The sequence below is a fragment of the Sceloporus undulatus genome, chromosome 1, assembly GCF_019175285.1.
Source record: "Sceloporus undulatus isolate JIND9_A2432 ecotype Alabama chromosome 1, SceUnd_v1.1, whole genome shotgun sequence".
Classification (NCBI taxonomy): Eukaryota; Metazoa; Chordata; class Lepidosauria; order Squamata; family Phrynosomatidae; genus Sceloporus; species Sceloporus undulatus.
Genome location: NC_056522.1, coordinates 253,667,517 through 253,680,794, shown reverse-complemented (window position 1 = coordinate 253,680,794; position 13,278 = coordinate 253,667,517). Strand labels below are relative to the sequence as shown.

General features: G+C 43.7%; 1 protein-coding gene across 1 annotated transcript; it reads left to right on the top strand.

Annotated features, from left to right (window-relative positions):
* The first annotated feature begins 3,856 nt into the window (after nt 1-3,856).
* On the top strand, nt 3,857-12,300 carry LOC121915274 (cell cycle checkpoint control protein RAD9A-like). Its single transcript, XM_042439344.1, has 5 exons — nt 3,857-4,013; nt 6,567-6,726; nt 7,380-7,450; nt 8,027-8,167; nt 10,600-12,300. Exons 2-5 carry the CDS (start codon nt 6,693-6,695, stop codon nt 10,744-10,746), a joined length of 393 nt encoding a protein of 130 aa, XP_042295278.1. The 5' UTR covers nt 3,857-4,013; nt 6,567-6,692; the 3' UTR covers nt 10,747-12,300.
* Nucleotides 12,301-13,278: the final 978 nt, after the last annotated feature.

The window sequence follows — 13,278 nt, the reverse complement described above, 5'->3', positions numbered from 1 at the left end:
ATATACACTGGACTGACTATGTGACAAATGTTGCTGTCCTTGAGCAAGCAGGGATCACCAGCATTGAGGCTATGCTATTGAGGACGCAGCTGCGCTGGGCAGGACACGTTTCTAGGATGGAGGACCATCACCTCCCAAAAATAGTATTCTATAGTGAACTCGCCATGGGTCAGCGTAAGAGGGGCGCCCCAAAGAAGAGATACAAGGACTCCCTGAAACAACATCTCAGGCTTGGCCAATTTGATCACCAACAATGGTCTGCCCTGGCCTCGCATCGGGAGGCATGGAGACGCACTATCCACGATGCTGCAGCTTTTTTTGAAAGCTCACGGCGAACAAGTCTCGAAGAGAAACTACAACACAGAAAGAACCACAACCCGGAAACATCACCCAAGGAGACTTTCCGCTGTGCTTTCTGCAATCGGACCTGTTTGTCCCGAATTGGCCTTTTTAGTCACCAACTCGCTTGTACAAAACGCGGGATGAGTCCTTCCTGAATCTTCGTTCGCGAAGCAAAGCCAGATACTTTGCTGTATTGCCAGCATAGCTACCTCTGGATATATTTTCTAAATAAAATATGTTAGTCTTTAAGGAACCACAGGACTTTTCAGTCATCTGCCTATACCAATAATAATAAATAATAATAATAGGATTTATTTATATGCCACCCAATCACTGGGAATCCGGGTGTCTTATAACAGAGGGGATAATAGACAGTTCCCTGCCCTCAGGCTTACAATCTAAAAAGACACGACACAAAAGGAGAAGGGAATGGTGAGGGGGGAGGGGATCAGGTCCAGCATTCTTCTCTCCCTCTGAGGCCTGGACCAAGGCTGATGGACTGGAGGGGGGGGGCTCTTTTTCTTAATCGAGGCCGGGCCCAATGGCATTGGGCCTGTCCTTTCACTCCTTCCCAGGCCAGATGACAGTTGGGAGGGGAGGGCTCTTCCTCTTCAGGCCCAATGGCATTGGGCCTGTCCTTTCGCTCCCTCTAAGGCAGGGGTAGGCAACCTTTTTGAGCCGGGGGCTGGGTTGCTGTCCCTCAGACAACTGGGGGGGCCGAAGCCAAAAAATAAATAATTAAATAATTTTTTTTAAAAAATAAATATATAAATAAACCAGGACAAATGTAGGACAAAATTTTCAAATGGAAGACACTTTTTTTAAAAAAATGGAGGTCACGCGAAAAAAATTGCTGATTTTTTAAAAAATGTTAATATAAATGCATGTTTCCGAGGTTTCTATAGACAATTGCCCCCCAAAGGCCCCGGCGGCAATCGGCGGCAGGACCGGGCTGGGGCCGGTCCCAAGGCCTCGCCGGGCTGCATCCGGCCCGCGGGCCGCAGGTTGCCTACCCCTGCTCTAAGGCCAGAAGATGACAGTTGGAAGGAGGGAGGGGAGGGCTCTTCCTCTTCAGGCCCGATGGCGTTGGGCCTGTCCTTTCACTCCCTCTAAGGTTTGTGAATGCCATTCAACTGGTACCTCTTTTGCATTTATTAATACTTTAAAGATCTGTGGTTTCATTGGTGCAGGCAGTCCTTCAACCATTCTGTGGAATCGCTATTATGCAAAATTGTCATGTTGATAGTTTCAGAAAATTACTATTTTTGCTTAAACAAATAAAGTCAATAAACCCTAAGCAGCCCAGACAGTAAGGTTCCATAGAAAAGTCACCAGATGCACACCTGTAAACTTTACTGTAGGAACCATGTGCCATGTATATTCTAAAAATATAACACAAATGAGGAGAAGGTTCAAGATTGGCATGAGATATTTTTAACAATTTGAGCAGGCTGGTATGAAGGCATAACGTTTTCTTTCTAGATACACAGAGACATCTGGCTGGCCACTCTGGGGTAGTGCTTGACAGAAGTCCTGGGCTAAATGGATTGTGGTCTGACCTAGCAAGACGATTCTCGCAATTTCCCCAAAAGCCTTCCTCAAGCTGGTGCTTGTGATAAACTTCAACTCACACCATTCCCATCCAGAGAAGGCTAACATGTAATGTGCATACTTAAAACCACACTGTTTATTAGCTTTGTACTGAAAAATTCAGCCATCTTTCAGGGAGGGAAATGTATGATACCAGTGGGTAAGATAACATACTTCTTTATTAGATATGCCTTCTGAATTCTCCATATAATCTGGTCATTGTAAACCTGTTGTACAAGAAGGGCCTGAACAATTGGGCCACGTTCTAACTCCAAATGCAATAGAAAAGTGTTTCAATAGGTACAGAAAAAGTTTACTGGAATGTCAGGGGGAAACCGCATTTCACTTGTGGTATGAATGCCCATGATCCAGGAATGCCCTTTGGAATGGTTACAGTAAATTACATTTAGCAGGAAATATCCTGTACAAGAACTAATACAACTTAAAATGCACTGAGGGTTGTAACAGCCCTTTTCAATTATTTTCTAGACCCAATCTAGAAATTTTTTTTCTCAGCTGTAATAATAATAATAATAATAATAATAATAATAATAATAATAAATTTTATTTATATACCTCTTTTCCAGAAGATCAAAGCGGTGTACTCAAAATTTAAAACCAGTTACAAACACATCATAAAATAGATAAAACCAATAACACAATATACAATATATAAACCTAAAACAATCATTCAAAACGGTGAGGCAGAAAGTTGATGGGATCAAAGTACACTAGTTCATTTTCCAGAGGGGAAGGCTTGACAGAAGAGGAAGGTTTTAAGCCTCTTTTTAAATGTTTCCAGGGGGGTGATCATGCAGAGTTCCTTGGGAAGACTGTTCCAGATTTGTGGGGCCGCTACTGAGAAGGCCCTCTGGGATGTAGTAACATATTTAGAAGGTGGGATTTCCAGCAAGTTCTTCCCAGTTGTTCTGAGTGTGTGGGGTGGATTATATGGGGAGATGCGGTCCCTCAAGTAACTCGGGCCCAAACCATGTAGGGCTTTATAGGTAATAACCAACACCTTGTATTGTGCCCGGAAGCTAATAGGCAGCCAGTGCAGATCTTTCAAAATAGGTGTTATATGGTCAAACCTGGAAACACCGGTGACCAATCTGGCTGCCATGTTTTGTACTAGCTGAAGCTTCTGGGCTTGGTACAAGGGTTGCCCCATGTAGAGCGCAGAGTTGCACTGGAGGACCTAGTTATTCCTAGAGAGATCATATTAATCAAATCCGCAAATATGGAGGGATGAGTGTCTGTTATTGTTGTGTGCCTTCAAGTCATTTCTCTCATGGCGACCCTATCATAGGGTTTTCTTGGCAAGATCTGTTCAGAGGGAGGGGGGCTGCCATTGCCTTCCCCTGAGGCTGAGAGAGTGTGACCTGTGGCTGAGCAAGTTTCTTCAGAGAGGGTTTGGCACGGCCACCCTCTGAGGCTGAGAGAGTGTGACTGGGCCAAGGACACCCTGTGGATCTTTATGCTCCTGGAGGAATTGAACCCTGGTCTCGAGACAGAGTCCAACACTCAAACCACGATGTCTCTGGAGATCAGAGTTTGATTCCCCCCGGAGCATAAAGACCCACTGGGTCACACTCTCTCAGCCTCAGAGGGTGACCGTGGAAGACCTCTTCTGTGGAAGCTTGCCAGGAAAACCCAGCAATAGGGTCGCCACAACTCAGAAACCACTTGGAGGCACACAAGAATAACAGATGTGGGCAGACAGCTGTTCCTGCGCAACAGGAAAGCGACTGTGTCTCCCCTTTTCCCTAACGGTTGGTTACTATTAAGCCCCGCCCACTTCATCCCGTCCTTTGCGCCTGCGCAGTCGCTTCCTTCCCCTTCCTATGAAGGCGAGGGGCGGAGCTTCTCGAACTAGACCACCCCCTCTGTCTTCACGGAGCACGGCTTTAAGCGCTCGAGAATTCAACCCTGTTGGACCACGCGGACAGACGTCCTCCAATCAAATCGATTCTCCCGTTCGGGGAGTGCCCCATTGTCCAATGAGGAGGCAGCATGGGAGTAAGGGGCGGGACATCCAGGAACGGAGCGGTTTGGACCATTTGTTAGATTCCGGCGGGGAGGTAAGAGAAAGAGTAACTGCGCAGCCCCATTTCTGTCGGAGGGGCGCAGGTTGCCTGTGGCTAGAGGCTCCTAGAGCGGTGGCTGCGGCGGCGGCTGATGCTGCTGCATCTGCATCTTCAGTGGCTTTTCTGGAATGGCCATTCATGCAGTTTGACACCATTTGGGCTCCCGTGGCTCCATCCTACAGAGTCCTGGGATGTGTGGTTTTTGTGAGCCCCCAGCACTCCTTGGCAGAGAAGCCTAAAGACCTTGTAAAACTACAAATCCCAGGATTCCATAGGATGGAGCTTACAGCACTTATAGTGGTGCCAGACTTGCATTGTTTCTGCAGCGCAGACATTCCAGTGATTCCCAAACTTTGGCCTTCGCAAGGTGTTTTGGACCTCAGCTCCCAGAATCCTAGACCATTAGCCAAGGTGGCTGAGGCTTCTGGGAGCTGAAGTCCAAAACACCTGGAGGACAAGAGTTTGGGGACCACTGGTGTAGATACACACACACACACATACCAGTTTCAGGGTGACCAGATGTGTCCTAAGACCTCAAAGGAGGACAAGGCACCGCAAAATGTAGGACCTTCAATAAAAATGGAGGATGTGACCAAATAAAAAACCAAAAGCCTTCACAGAAATATAAATCCAGGCTTCTTAGTCAGGCTCCAAATGGAGGACATTTTGGAATTCCTTCTGGACAGGAGGCTGAAATGGAGGACGCATCCTGGAAAAGGAGGCTGTCTGGTCACCCTCCACCAAAGTGGGCCCTTCCTTCGGAGGCTGGGAGGCTGCTGCAGTCCTCTATTCAGTTACCTGAGACTGAGGCCCACTGGACCCAGTAGGAGGAAGTTCAGATTTGCCTCACACCCTTTAAAACAGTGGTTCTCAACCTTCATAATACCACAACCGTTTAATACAGTTCCTCATGTTGTGGTGACCCCCAACCATAACATTATTTTCGTCTTGGTTCCTAAAACCATTGGAAATATGTGTTTTTTCCAATGGCCCTAGGCAGCCCCTGTGAATGGGTCATTTGACCCCCAAAGGGGTCGGGATCCACAGGTTGAGAACTGCTGAATTAAAAAATAATACACAGCTGGCCCTCCTTATCCACGGATTTTGTTATCCACAGCTTGAAAAAAGTATAAATTCCAAACAGTAAGCCTTGATTTTGCCATTTTATATAAGAGACACCATTTTACTAGGCCATCGTATTTAATGGGATTGAGCATCCACAGATTTTGTTATCCACAGAGGGTCCTGGAGCCAAACCCCAGCCCACTGTACAGTGGTCCCTCCACATTCGCTGGGGTTAGGGACACAGGACCCCCATGAAAGTAGAAAACCTGCAAATAACAAAAACACTTATGCTTTCACCCGAGAGAACGCCTCTCTAGAAATCCTAGGTCCTCTAAGGCAACTCTGTGCTGAACATTTGCCCAAAATTGGCCATAGAATCACATTCAAGGACCTACAAAATGCCTAGAGAAGTGTTTCCTCTAGTAATGTCAAAGTCCTGGAGCGCAACTCTATCGTCGATTTCCAGCGGAGTTGTGCTGGAGGGCCTAGAGATTCCTAGACAGAACATATTAATCAAATCCACAAATAATAAAGTCTGCAAAAGTCAAAGCCGTAAACAACAACATACAGTTATCAATATAGTAACCAACTCCACAGACAATTATAACAGTAGCATGCGCTGATTTGTTTATTTTAAATACTGTATTGGTATGTTGCCCAACTATCAGTTTTTGGCAACATTTACATATATATAGGGGGGACCAAAATGCACCCTGCATTTAGAGTTAAAGAACTGGGCATGTCTGAATGCATTGCACTCCAGGAATTTGCAGAACCAGACTTTTCGTCCAAAAGCCCATCCCTAGTCTCTCTTACTGAGCTTTCTTTGTCAGAGCAAAGCAGCCAAATGGATGGAGTAGGCATTCTTGTTAATTAATTTGGAGTGAGGATCTCCATTGTGATCTGTTGCAAACTGCCCAGAATTCTATACATAAATCTGGTCCTATTGTTTTATAATCTCTGCTTAAGAGCATCTGTATTCCCTACCATGAAGCAAATGAGGCAGGGGAATTTCCATTTGTAAACAAAACTCACTAAGATTAACACTGCAGTGTGCAATCTATGTGTAAATTAGTTAGTTGGTAGTAATCCTTAGAAAAAAAACATTTTGGCCCATACATGGTTAAAAAAATTCTCTACATATAAAGTATTCACATTATTTACACAACACAATGTGACCAGTTTTTGCCTCCTACCAGGATGGAAGGATATGGAGCAAATGAGAAACTTCAGGTCTGCTGGATTGTCAATCTCTTAGCATATACCTGATTTTCAAAGTGCCCTGGAAAATGCAGCACTAGTAGTTTATCATTGATTTATTCAAGTAATCTGAGAAATGGCTTCAGTTGTAACAATAATAGAATCATAAAGTTGGAGAGGACCTCATGGGCTATTGAGTCCAACACCCTGCTCACTTCACAACAATGAATATGTGACGTATACATATAATGTGATAATATGTATATATTGTTTTTCTCATAGCACCCACTTTGGAATCATAGAATGGAACTGGCCACATGGTATCAGGTGAAGAGTAATCACTCAGAAGTTTAGTTGCCCCCACTTTGTGCATGGTGTGGAGGAACTACCTGGCTTCTGTTCTGTGGCATGAAGTGCATAATTACTGGGGGCAATGTAAAAGGTAAGGCAGGCATGATGATTGCTGTACAGACCATTTCACCGCTGGGGCTTTGACAGGGAAGGGGTCTTTCATGTGGTTACATGTGCAAGGGAAGTGTGCTGAAATGGTTTTTTGTGGGTTTTTCGGGCTATGTGGCCATGTTCTAGCAGAGTTTCTTTCTGACGTTTCGCCAGCATCTGTTGCTGGCATCTTGAGAGAATGTGCTGAAATGGTCTTCCTGTTCAGTAGAGCAGGTTGGACAATCTGTGGCCCTGTGTTAGTTTTAAAAGCCCTCAAATTTGATTTAGATCTCTGGCAAGAGTGCTCTCTCCCTCCCTTTCCAGGCACTGTGTAGAAAGAGAGAAAAGGCATAGTCAATGAGAAAAAGTGAGTGAATGCTTCTTTCTGACTGTACCCGTTTCTAGAATGACTTGACTGACTGCCTTTGCTAAAGGGACTATTGTGATGGGAAAGGAATAAGAATGACCTCTGTGCATTTGTGTATGTGGAATGTGATTGCTTTATGCCAGGGAGGGACTTGAAAAGAATGGTTTTGCCTAGAAGCTGTGGTTGATGGTCTGAGCCTGTAGAAAACACTGATTGTGGGGGAATGAAATGTGAAACACAACAAGTTACTTGACTTTTTTCATACCAACTTAATGTTCTTTTTGCAGCCCTGGGGAAAGCGATACATTCACTCGCCCGTATTGGAGATGAAATCTATGTCGAACCTCTACAGAAAGGGGTAAGACGGGCCTAGGAAGTAGAGGAGAGCTTTGGAAAGAGGAATGTGGCGTATGAATAAGTGAGGTTATTCCATGGTAATATTAAATTATGATATATCAATTTGACTGGAAATGGTTATGAGTAAATATGGGCCAAGGAGTTCTGTCCATTATGAAGCAGAAACATTGTATAAATGCATTGTAATATCTTGTAAGAAAATCTAACAAGCTGTAATAAGAAGGGTTTTGTACAGAAGATGGAAATCTAGACAGTGTATAAGTTATGCATTATTTCTGTTGCTGTGAAGACTTATATTTGGAACAGTGATTCAGTTCTGGCTTTATGATCAGTCTACCTGGCTGGGGTGAATGTGCAGGTTATTTATCCAAAGCCAGTGTGTGTCTCAGTTATTAACCTGCCTGGTGAAGAACAGTTGTCCTGTGTTTGGGCCAGTGATACTTTGTCTTGGCCAAGCAGGGTTTGAACTGTCTGGGAAGAGCAAGTTGCGAGGATGCTGAGCGGTGGTGTGGGGTGCTCTTTTTTTGTTCTGTAGTACTGCTTAAGTTAGTGATACTCCCTGTCCTCTTTTTCCCAGCTGTCCCTGCGCACAGTGAATGCGTCTCGCTCAGCTTATGCCTGCTTCCTGTTTGCCCCACTCTTCTTCCAGCACTACCAGCCAAAGGAATCAGGATCTGATCCAGATACAGATGCTTTCCGATTCAAAGTGCTTATAAAGGTGAGGTACCCACATAGCTGTGGGCCCTTCCCAGTAGGCAGTTGAACCACAGGTAAACAGGTACTTGTTGCCTTTCCAGGCAGTGGGCTAGTCTGTACAAGCAGGAGGAATATTTCACTTCAGACTACAGATGTTAGTGGTAATAGCATGTCTGAATGCTCCCTTTTTAGGAGGGAAATTGTACATATAAGAAACCAATATGTCAAGGGAGAGGCTAAGGTAAGGCAAGTCATTCTCCTGATATGTATGTTTTTAAAAAATATGGGCTAGAACTCATTCATGTAATTTCTCCCAACTGCAGTCTGTAATGATACAGTCCAGCAACAGCTTTGCCAAGATGGCAATCGGCTAGTCTACAATATAAACTACTATAATTTTTGCAGTGTACATGGAGCCTTCTGTGGTAGGGGCTTTGTATTGCAGATGACATTTGATAATACATTGGTTGTGTACATAGGTTTTACAGGCCCAAGTCCTTCCCCCTCCCTAACTTTGGGTATGATATGATGATGGAGTATATATGTGTTGATTACCTGTTACCTGTAGCAGTTAAATATTTCAGATTCCATAGCAATGTACCTATGAGTAGCAAATGTTACACACAAAACTGTAGGGAAGGACATTATCTTGATGCTCAGCTTGGGAGTGTCTCTGTGGCATCTCAGTAGCAACAACTAGAAATAGAAGGCTGGGTTAGATGGATGCTTCATTTCAGCTAGCAAGACTGCTTTTGTTGAGAGGAAAAGTTGGGTGTCTTTATTTTCTGGGCTGGAGGAGAGATTTCAAGAAATTCTTTTAAGCCACTGTGATTTTTCTCTATCTGTTCTGGATCCCTAAACACTTTCCAGGGTTTAAAGAATACTAAGTACTACTTATAACTCTTGTTAAAGATTGCTTCATTTCCTCATCATTACTCACCTGAACTAACTTATTCAGAGTTTTAAAAAATGAATTGTCTTAACTCTGCTATACAAGGCATCCAGCAACCACGGGGATAAAATGTTTGTTTGTTTGTTTATGTTACATAAATATCTTATTTTTTCTTCAGGGAGTTCAGGATGTCATAGAAGTTTCTGTCCCGGTATCCATTTTATCCTCAGAACCTTTATGATAGGCTAGGCTGAAGAATAGGGACTGACCTGAGATCACCCAGTGAATTTTATATGTGAATGGGGATATGAAACTGGATCCCCCCAATTTAGAATGCCAGTGTGGTGTAGTGCTTAGAGTGTTGGACTGAGACCTGAGAGGTCACCGTTTAGTTCCTACTCAGCTGCAAAACTCACTGGGTGATCTTGGTCAATCACTTTCACTCAGCCTGACCTACATTGCAGGGTTGTTTTGAGAATAAAAGAGAGTAAAACCATGTATGCTACCTTTAGCTCATTAGAGGAAGGACAGGATATAAAAGGAAAGGGATGTAAATGTATAATTAACTTGACTCTCTAACTATGATATGAATATGTAGTTTGTGGGGTACATGTAGCCCTCAGGGCCACCCAATATTTTTTTCAAAAGCTTCTCTTACCAAAACACCTCCTAGAACTGTAGGGGGAAACTTTTCCATGCTTTAGGCCCAACAGGAGTCTTTTGGTAAAGAGGAAATGGCCCACACTGAGTCAGAGAGGGCCATATTCAGTCATTGAAGTTATATTCCACTGTTCTCCCAAAATGTCATTCAAGGTGGCTTATTATAATTTTTAAAGGATACAGCTAAAGCATTAATTACAGAAGTTAAAAAGAAATACATAATACTATTATTAAAACATTATTGTTAAAAAACAGAACATAGTTAAAACCATTTCAGTAAAAAAATTAAGAAAATTAAAGCATTAAAAACAGCACACCAATTACATATGCACACTAAATAAGTAAAATTCACACTTCCAACACCTGCCTAAATAAGATTGTCTTCAGAGAGTAAGGAAGGGGCCAACCTGACCTCCTATGGAAGGGCTTTCCACAGTCTGGGAGCAGCCACAGAAAAGGCGCTCTCCCGGGTCCTCACCGGCTGCCCCTAGGAAGGTGGTCAGACTGAGAGAAAGCCCTCCCCTATCAATCCTAGCACTCTGGCTGGCTTTTAGAAGATGATATGGTGCTTTAGATAGTCTGAACTCAAGCCATTCAGGGTTTTAAAGGTCAAAACCAGCACTTTGAATACCTGGAAACAGACTGTTAGCCAGTGCAGCTGTTGCAGTTGATGAGTCACATGATCCCTGTGGACAAATTATAGCAAATTTGTTCCCCATTGGGAGACTGAATTTTTTTCAGTGAGATTTTTTGGACCCTGGGGGGCCAATAAAGCCCTATAGTTCCCAACACTTGCCTTCCACTGGCTTTCATGGTGGCTTTTCCTTGTTTTGGAGGCAGTGTGAATTGTGGGTGGGGAAGGAAGGAACAGGCACACATTAACCTTTCCTCATGCCTTTCAGTCTTTCCTGGCTGTGTTCCGTTCACTCCCCGCCCTGGAGAAGACTGTGGAGAAATGCCTTATCTCGCTGAGTTCCCGTGCTAGCCGGTTCCGAGTGCAGCTCCACTGTAAATATGGTGAGGCTCTGGGAAGGAGTGTTCCAGCCTGAATATGCAACAGATTAGTCCTGGAAGACTGCTTAGCTGAGGGCACAGTTTTGGTGCACTGGAAATCTGAATATAGAAATTGTCACCAGAGATCCAAGCAAAGAAGGGGGCACCCGTGAGTGGCTTCATATGCATTTGGTGAAAACTGACAAAAGGGAATTTATTGATGGTCAGTTGTCAGTCACAATGCCTTTTCTTCACTGTGCCTTGAGGTTAGAGTGTGGACTATATGGCTTCAGCCTACAGTTCTCGTCAGCCCGACTCAGCATGTCCAACAGTAAGGAATGATGGCACTTTTAGCCCAACACACGCCTGGAAAGACAAAGGTTCTGTCAATCCTACCTTCTTGAGTAAAGAGCCACAGAAAATTCGTAGCAGTGTTGAAGTAAGTCTCCTGGTGATGCTTGCCAGGAGGTCCAAATACAGATTGCATTACTTCTTACCCATTGAAGGCTAAGGGGGAAATGAGCAGTGGCTGGTATCTATAAAATGGCCATGGTAAAACTTTACACATCTGGCCAAAATTCTAACCTCACTTGGGGCCTTGTGATTTAGAGGATGCATCCATTGACTTTCTCTAAAGCCCCATGGGAGGTAGTGTTTCTCTCCTTGTGAATAACATTGCATTGGGTCTGTCCTGGGGCATTTTGAAGTCTGAGGTGGAACTGTCCACCTTACCCATCATGTTACATAGTATCCACAGCGTGTTGGTGCCTAAAGCAGAAAAATCCAACAAGTATTTCTCTTGTTGCCCTTACAGTAAGACTAAAATAATAACAAATTAATAATTTAACTGTTTCCACATTAGTCTATCTAAGATATATTGGAATCCTGTAGCATTTTCAAGACTAAGTGAGAAAAAAGAGATTTCTAGCATAAGTTTTTGTGGTTCCACTTCATCAGTTGCCTGTTATGGCCAGCTGTACATCATGTGAAGGGACAGTGGGGCTGCGCATTAACCCTGGCCTTCCATTGTTCTCTTGGCCCAGTCCCTATATTTTGATGATTGGAGAAATATCTGAAGTAGAGGAAGCTTGCTGCATGCTCATAGACTGCCACACACACACACACCATTTGCTGAACCCCTACATAGGGTTTATGCATTCAGCAGGCTTCTTCCCTCTAGCCTTTCTTCCAGTCCATGGACAACATGAAGTTGATGGAGTGGAGCGAATGTGCATGGCCCTGTTATTTTTTCATGCAGTTGTTAGCCATGTGGAGTAGAAGGGCTTAGGATATATAGCTGTTGTGTTTACAAGTCTGTCCCCAGGCAGTACCCTTTACAAATGATAACAACTTGCCACAGATAAGTCCATTTCAGATTAGAGCCCATATTTATTGTGATTATTGCATTTGTTTGTATTTCATTCTGTCTTGCTGGACAAAATGTAGAAAACTTTATTTCTCTAATCATAATCAATGTCTGATAGGCCATTTATTCTGAACTGTCATTTCAAACTACAGTAGATAGTATGAATTACTGTAGGATTCTCAGTTTGTTCACATGTGACTGCATGTAAGCAGCTGAAACAGGCCTCTGTTTACTGTATTGATTGAGAAGATGGAAGAATCTCAGACACAGAAGCAGCCAAAATAGTGCTACTTGAAGGCCGCACCAAAGCCACGCTCCACTCCTAAGGACTGGAATGCAGCTTTGGTGAAGCTTCAAGACTCTTAGGACTCATGCATCATTGAAATACCATACCTCCAAAGTGACTCGAAGCAGCTTTATTTTGGCTGTCTGTAACAGGCCAATAATAGTTGTAAGCTACCTGTGAATTAGAACTAGAAGTATGGAAGATGAGCAAGAACTAAAGTAAAGCACAACTATTTCTCTTTATCCTTAGGACACCTGTTTTTATTCCACTTCTAAATAATGAGCATGGAGATGCTTTAGAAATACTTTATTAACTGTGTGGATACTTTAGATTGTTCATTCTAGCTATATAGTAGTGTCTGCCTACAATGCAGTTACAGGCCAAAAGTCCTTTTAAGACAGAAATCAAAAAGCGCACACACCCCTTTGTAAAGTAGAGGGTATCATCAGCTTCCACAAGCCCCAACCAGCTATGTAAGTGATTATGGGAACTATGCACCAGAGCGTTGATGTTCTCTTTGTTCTTGGGGCTTAAGAATGTGTGACTTGCTCAAAGTCACTTAATAATAATAATAATAATAATAATAACAATAATAAGCTTTATTTGTATACCGCTTTTCCGTGGACGATCAAAGCGGTTTCCAATATCACATTACACAATACATAATACATCATGACTCTGCTTCTCTTCCCCTCAAGATGGTGGTCGGGAGGGGGGCTCTTCTTCTTGGCAGGCAGAGGCCTGTTGTTTCTTGCCTGCTTCTCTTCCCCTCAAGATGGTGGCAGGGAGGGGGGCTCTTCTTCTTGGCAGGCAGAGGCCTGTTGTTTCTTGCCTGCTTCTCTTCCCCTCAAGATGGTGGCCGGGAGGGGGGCTCTTCTTCTTGGCAGGCAGAGGCCTGTTGTTTCTTGCCTGCTTCTCTTCCCCTCAAGATGGTGG